We start from the raw sequence: 7,175 nt of genomic DNA, 5'->3' as shown, positions 1-7,175 counted from the left end.
CTCTTCTGTTATGTCTTATTCTCTGGCAGAATAGCTGCTGAGGTATTTGTAGGCAGTTACAATGCCATGGAATGACATGCTACATTCCTAGTGTTTTTTAGCGAGGGCGATCAGGTAGCGCCAAATCTCAAGAAGGATTTTTAAAAGCTCTTTGATGTTTTTGCATTTTTTCCCCCCCAAACAATGGTACGTTTTTTTTCCACATAATTTTATTGATGCAAATCTTCACAAGGAAATTCATACATTTGATCTTACTCTTGTATATAACACATCAGTGCAAAAAATTCACTTAATAGAATTTGTATATTCTGAGTATATTGTAAGGTGTATTGTATATTGTATATTCCATCCATTTTCTACCGCTTATTCCCTTCGGGGTCGCGGGGGGCGCTGGAGCCTATCTCAGCTACAATCGGGCGGAAGGCGGGGTACACCCTGGACAAGTCGCCACCTCATCACAGGGCCAACACAGATAGACAGACAACATTCACACTCACATTCACACACTAGGGCCAATTTAGTGTTGCCAATCAACGTATCCCCAGGTGCATGTCTTTGGAGGTGGGAGGAAGCCGGAGTACCGGGAGGGAACCCACGCAGTCACGGGGAGAACATGCAAACTCCACACAGAAAGATCCCGAGGCCGGGATTGAACTCACGACTACTCAGGACCTTCGTATTGTGAGGCAGACGCACTAACCCCTCTTCCACCGTGCTGTATATTGTATATTGCAAAAAATTCACTTAATAGAATCAGCACCTCCAAGTCCGAGTCCATGGTTCTCGCCCGGAAAAGGGTGGAGTTCCATCTCTGGGTTGGGGAGGAGTTCAAGTACCTCGGAGTCTTGTTCACGAGTGAGGGAAGAGTGGATCGTGAGATCGACAGGCGGATCGGTGCGGCGTCTTCAGTAATGCGGACGCTGTATCGATCCGTTGTGGTGAAGAAGGAGCTGAGCCGTAAGGCAAAGCTCTCAATTTACCGGTTGATCTACGTTCCCATCCTCACCTATGGTCATGAGCTTTGGGTTATGACCAAAAGGACAAGATCACGGGTACAAGCGGCCGAAATGAGTTTCCTCTGCCGGGTGGCGGGGCTCTCCCTTAGAGATAGGGTGAGAAGCTCTGTCATCCGGGGGGAGCTCAAAGTAAAGCCGCTGCTCCTCCACATCGAGAGGAGCCAGATGAGGTGGTTCGGGCATCTGGTCAGGATGCCACCCGAACGCCTCCCTAGGGAGGTATTTGGGGCATGTCCGACCGGTAGGAGGCCACGGGGAAGACCCAGGACACGTTGGGAAGACTATGTCTCCCGGCTGGCCTGGGAACGCCTCGGGATCCCCCGGGAAGAGCTGGACGAAGTGGCTGGGGAGAGGGAAGTCTGGGCTTCCCTGCTTAGGCTGCTGCCCCCGCGACCCAACCTCGGATAAGCGGAAGAAGATAAATGGATGGATGGAATTTGTATAAATCTGAAATAAATACACGAATGTAACAAACCAAATATAACATGGTAGTCGTTATTACAAACAACCTGCAGGTGCTTTTCATGGCTTCATCCCCGGAAAGCAAGCTCATTTCTTCCTAATCTGCCTTAAAACCCCCCAAAGGCTTCACCGTGGAGCGCACTTGGATCTTTTTAAGCCTTTTTTGTCAGAAGTGTCTTAGCAGCCATCCATGAGATGATGCACTCACTGTACCGGCCGATAATTATGGGAAACATAAGAGCATCACTTTTGACGCAAACGAAAACATTTGGTCCTCTTTGTAGTGATCCCTGAAAGTCTATGTCGTCACTCGGCTACTTGCCGGTCTTAGCCCGTGTACGGGCAAAGGGAAAGGGTACTGTCACCAAGCGGGATAGGCGAAGGTGATATTGTACTGATGCGCCCAGCGCGAAAACACCTGCTTCTCAGTGATGAAGCGATGGTGGCTCCCTACTTTGTTGTTCTCGTTCTCCACGTAAGTCTCGCATTCGTCCGAGCCCCTCGGTTTGTAGTAGTGATACGGCAGCTTTTTGGATCCCATCCTATTCCTGAAAAAACAAAAAACAAACACGCAATAAACAAGTTTGTCAAATAATACGTTTTTTTCCTCTGTAGAAATGATGCATATTACAATTTGTCCCGTAAAAAGTTAGTGAAGTGGTTAGTTTTAAATTCTGCGCTGCAGTGCACTAGTGTACAACAAGTGAATTTTGATCAATCATTGTGCAAGGGTGTTTTTACAGTGCGCATAGAAATTAATTTGACGAATGTAATCCCTGAACATCATCTTTTTCAGGAATTACATTTTGTTTGGTTTTATTCAGGAGATTTTAGACATTTAGAAGAGGACCAATGATGATTTTAGTCTACATTTAACACTTCCTTGTGGTCGAGATCAGTGGTTCTGAAACTTTTTTCACCACCTTGGAAAAAAACTAATGACCAACATTAAAATACAGTAGTGTAGTAGACCTAAGTTTTCATTAAAAACAAGCCAGAGGTTTTATTTAACATTTTTGGACACACTAACATTACATACAATTTGAACAGTAACTTTGTTTAAATGTAGGAAAATAAAACACTATTCTTTTATCAAGTGTTTCTTTGGCACACCACTTGATAGATCCAGCATACCACAGTTTGCAAATCACTGGTCTAGATCAGTGTTTTTCAACCACTGTGCCGTGAAATACAGTCTGGTGTGCCGTGGAATATTATGTAATTCCACCTAATTGGGTTAAAAATATTTTTTGCAAACCAGTAATTGTAATCCGCAAATGTGCTGTTGAGTGTCTACTGTCTAGAGTTTGGCAGAGTAACCGTGTAATACGCTTCCATACCAGTAGGTGGCAGCAGGTAGCTAATTGTCGCAATCACAATATGCAGACGACAGCGGGAGGCAGCGTGCAGAAGAAAAGGTATCTAATGCTTAAACCAAAAATAGGCAAAAGGCGTGTTGCTAAGAAAAGGCATGGAAACTAAAACTGAACTGGCTACAAAGTAAACAATAACAGAATGCTGGACGACAGCAAAGACTTACAACGTGTGGAGCAGAGAAGGCGTCAAAGAACATCTGAACATGAAATGACAATCAACATTGTCCCCACAAAGAAGGATAGGAACAACTTAAATATTCTTGATTGATAAAACAAAGCAAGTGTGGGGAACAGCACTCAGGGAAGAAATGAAACTGCTACAGGAAAATACCAACAAAACAGGAAAAGCCACCAAAAAACAAGAACTAAAACACTATACACAGACACAAAAAAACTCGAAACGATGTGACAAGTCGTGTCAGTACTTTCAGACAAGGGCTACAGTATAGTGATGCATGCTTAGTTATGGTTTGAATTCATATCCAACACTTGCGAGAACAACTTCTTACTGTCAATATCGGCTGCTGAGTTTCATTTTTAATGTTTTCTGCTGGTGGTGTGCCTCCGCATTTTTTCAATGAAAAAAATGTGCCTTGGCTCAAAAAAGGTTGAAAAACACTGGTCTCGATAATACTGTACATATTGGATATGCTTTGGTGTCATTTTTGCTCCACAGTCACGGTTATATAACCCCGTTTTTTAGTCTGTCTGCAAGTTGTGGAGGCGTTCCCAGATTGTAAATGAAACCATATGTGCCACCCTCTCCAAAAGCATCACATTTTATCTTTGGAAAAAGTACATGGTTTAAATATATATCTTGAAGTTGTCACTATTTTCCAGCAATTAAACACATAGATTCATTTGGTCACATCATTAGGTACAGCTGCACAATCTCTGATTCCGAGTGCATACAAATGCTGTTTTTTGTAGCATTTATGTCACTGCACGTTGCACTTTAGTGTAATTATGCACACGCCAAAATTACATAAAGATAATACTTTAACCCTCCTGTTGTTTTCTCATGGCATCAAATGTTCCTTGTGGATTGAACAATTTCCCTTGTGGATCAATAAAGTTTGTCTAAGTCTCCCCTTCTGGTTGAGAGCTTTACTTAATGTCCGAATAAGTTAGTCTGTCACGACGTAATCAGACTGCAGACCCTGCCAACAGAGGCATCCAAAACTGTGTGCAAGCTCACGCCAAAATGCATGAACCTTTTGATTTTGGCCGTTTTCTGCATTTTTTGTAAGCAAGTATCCAACATTGTAACATTTAAAAGTCCGAATAGATCAAATTCATAATAGCTCTCCTTTAACAATTTTATCCATAGATATTTTAAAACATTTTAATGATTGAAGAAAAAAAATCCCTTATGCATAAGGGATTTTAATTTTTTTCTTCAATCAACTGACATTCAATCACAATTACTTGTAATTGTGATTGAATGTCAGTTTTCAGTTTATAATACAAGTTCGTACAGGTTATGTTCTGAAATAGCCCAGTGCAAGTGACTGATCAGGCTCATTTCCCTTTAGAACCATTGCTCAAAGACACCACAACAACAGTTTCCTCCCCTTGTACTGCAGAGTCTTTTGCAGCCCGACACATTTCCGCTTGCCTCCAGCAGGGACTTCACATTTGTAATAAAAATAAATGAAAAAAACTCACACTGCTAGCAGCAGTTGTACTTGATACAGTTTCTTAGAAGAGGTGCATGCTCTATGGCAGGGGTCCTCAAGTACAAATCTTGAAGGTCCACAAATGTTTTTTTGAAACAGGCTGGGTCCGTTTATTATCGGTCAAGCTTATATAGTAGCAGGAGGTAGGTAGTTTAACATTTTCTTAAAATTAACAAAAATAAAACAAATATCCAATAAAATACATGAAATATTTTCTTTGAAACAAAAATAAATAAGAACTTTGAAAAAATGTGTCTTCTGCATTTGACCCATCCCTTGATCACCCCTTGGGAGGTGAGGGGAGCAGTGGGCAGCAGTGGCACTGCGCCCGGGAAGAATTTTTGGTGATTTAACCCCCAATTCCAACCCTTGATGCTGAGTGCCAAGCAGAGAAGAATGCTGGTATGAGCTTTTAAACATAACCCGTTAACTGCTGCCAATCAAATGGTGAATAAGATACTCTTTAGGGTTCATATGTTTGTAAATCTGACTGTGATGAAGTCAGTGCCTCACCAGCCATCAACCTCACCGCACGTCACTGCTCTGTTGCTATTTGTTGTTGTGTCATAGATTTAACAAAAATCTTGCTTGATGTTTCATATGACTTTTTCAGCCTCGTGATTTCTTTTTTTCTTAGCTCCGAATCATGAGGAAATGTGTCTTCAAATTCGCGGTGCTCTTTCAGATAGTGACGTTTCAGATTTTCACTTTTCACCAGAGCAACAGTACTGTTGCATATTAGACACATTGGTCTGGTACTTGCAGTAGGTAGGATGAAAACATATTGCTCTGTCCATTCTTCCTTGAAAAGTCGGTTTTCCCTGTCCACCTTTCTTTTACCAGCCTGAGCCAACTTGGAGCATGCCATTGTGATTTGATTCACATTCAGTGACTGACGAGTGAACAGTTAGCGAAGTAGCGATACGAGACAACTGTGTGCCTGCAGCGAAAGGTTCCATATGCACTGTGCACATGTGTATGACCCAGGTGGTAACAGCCTATCAGCGCGTCGTTGTGATAGAGATGACAACCCATACCCCGGAATTAGCCAATCAGAGTGGCGTTCTCTCGCTCTCACTCCGTCTCTCTCTCTTTCTCTCTCTGAGAGAGAGAAAGAGAGAGAGAGAGAGAGACGGAGTGAGTGAGACATGAGAAATGTAAACGAAACGTGGAGATATTTGACTAAAAACAACAAAGAACGTTGACTTGCGCTAGCGATAACTCACAGATAAATACAATTATTATATTTTTTTATAATAATTATAATTATAATAATACAACTTTTTTTTTTTTTTTTTTTTTTGTTTAACTATAATTCGTGCTGGGTCCGGACGGACACGTCGCTGGGTCCGGACATGGACCGCGGTCCGCCTGTTGAGGATCACTGCTCTATGGGTTGCGGTCTCAAAGGGGACCTATGATCAGCTTTCTCTTTTCTGACTTATAAATGTCGTTACGATGTTGGATATTTGTGTTAAAACATCAAACAAGGTTGATGCTTCTTTTTTTTTAAGACCTCAGAAAGCTGTGTTTTGCAGTCTTTTTTTTAACCAGTGATGTCACAGATTTGACGGACGTCCTCATTTAGGCATTCCAGTACATGCTCTCTGCCTGTAAATATGTCTGTTTTTTGTAATGATCCAAGAGTGTGCATTTTCAACTTTTCATTTATTTCCGTGACTGGAGAAAATAGCGGTGATGTTCGTGTTAAAAAAAAAATACATCTAACAGTGTACAGTATACTTTCAAGATTATAATTCTGATACTTTTGGGGAGGACCGAGCATGTAGAGCAGGGGTGCTCACACTTTTTCTGCACGCGAGCTACTTTTCAATTGATCAAGTCGTGGGGATCTACCTCATTTATATATACAATTTATATTTACTTATTTATGAAATATATGTTTTTGTTAATAAGTTAAAGGTGTTTAATGATAATGCAAGCATGTTTAACACATATAGTTAATATTGTTAATAAATTAAAGGTGTTTAATGATAATGCAATCATGTTTAACACATAATTAATATTGTTAATAAATTAAAGGTGTTTAATGATAATACAAGAATGTTTAATACATATAGTTAATATTGTTAATAAATTAAAGGTGTTTAATGATAATACAAGTATGTTTAATACATATAGTTAATATTGTTAACAAGTTAAAGGTGTTTAAAGATAATGCAAGCATGTTTAATACATATAGTTAATATTGTTAACAAGTTAAATTTGTTTAATGATAATACAAACATGTTTAATACATATAGTTAATATTATTAATAAGTTAAAGGTGTTTAAAGATAATACAAGCATGTTTAACACATATAGTTAATATTGTTAACAAGTTAAAGGTGTTTCAAGATAATGCAAGCATGAATATTGTTAACAAGTTAAGGTGTTTAAAGATAATACAGGCATGTTTAACACATATAGATTCCTTTCTTTCATGAAGACAAGAATATAAGTTGGTGTATTACCTGATTCTGATGACTTGCATTGATTGGAATCAGACAGTGGTGCTAAAAACATCCGCATTTTCGAATGGAGGAGAAAAAAGTCCTCCTTTCTGTCCAATACCACATGAAAGTGGTTGGTTTTTGGCATCTTATTTGTCCAGCTTCCATACTCCTTTGTATACACTTTAC

General features: G+C 40.0%; 1 protein-coding gene across 2 annotated transcripts in view; it reads right to left on the bottom strand.

The window, feature by feature from the left end:
- Nucleotides 1–2: 2 nt before the first annotated feature.
- Nucleotides 3–7,175, bottom strand: part of st6galnac6 (ST6 (alpha-N-acetyl-neuraminyl-2,3-beta-galactosyl-1,3)-N-acetylgalactosaminide alpha-2,6-sialyltransferase 6) — a 39,153-nt gene continuing 31,980 nt past the window's right edge. For both annotated transcript variants that reach the window (XM_061931860.2, XM_061931859.2), the window contains exon 6: nt 3–2,026. In XM_061931860.2, the coding sequence (XP_061787844.1) occupies nt 1,840–2,026 (187 nt within the window). In that variant the 3' untranslated portion in view covers nt 3–1,839. The remainder of the gene's footprint in view (nt 2,027–7,175) is intronic.

This window comes from Nerophis lumbriciformis, linkage group LG39, assembly GCF_033978685.3.
Source record: "Nerophis lumbriciformis linkage group LG39, RoL_Nlum_v2.1, whole genome shotgun sequence".
Lineage (NCBI taxonomy): Eukaryota > Metazoa > Chordata > Actinopteri > Syngnathiformes > Syngnathidae > Nerophis > Nerophis lumbriciformis.
The sequence above is the reverse complement of the archived record's forward strand: the minus strand, read 5'-3'. Positions and strand labels throughout refer to the sequence as shown.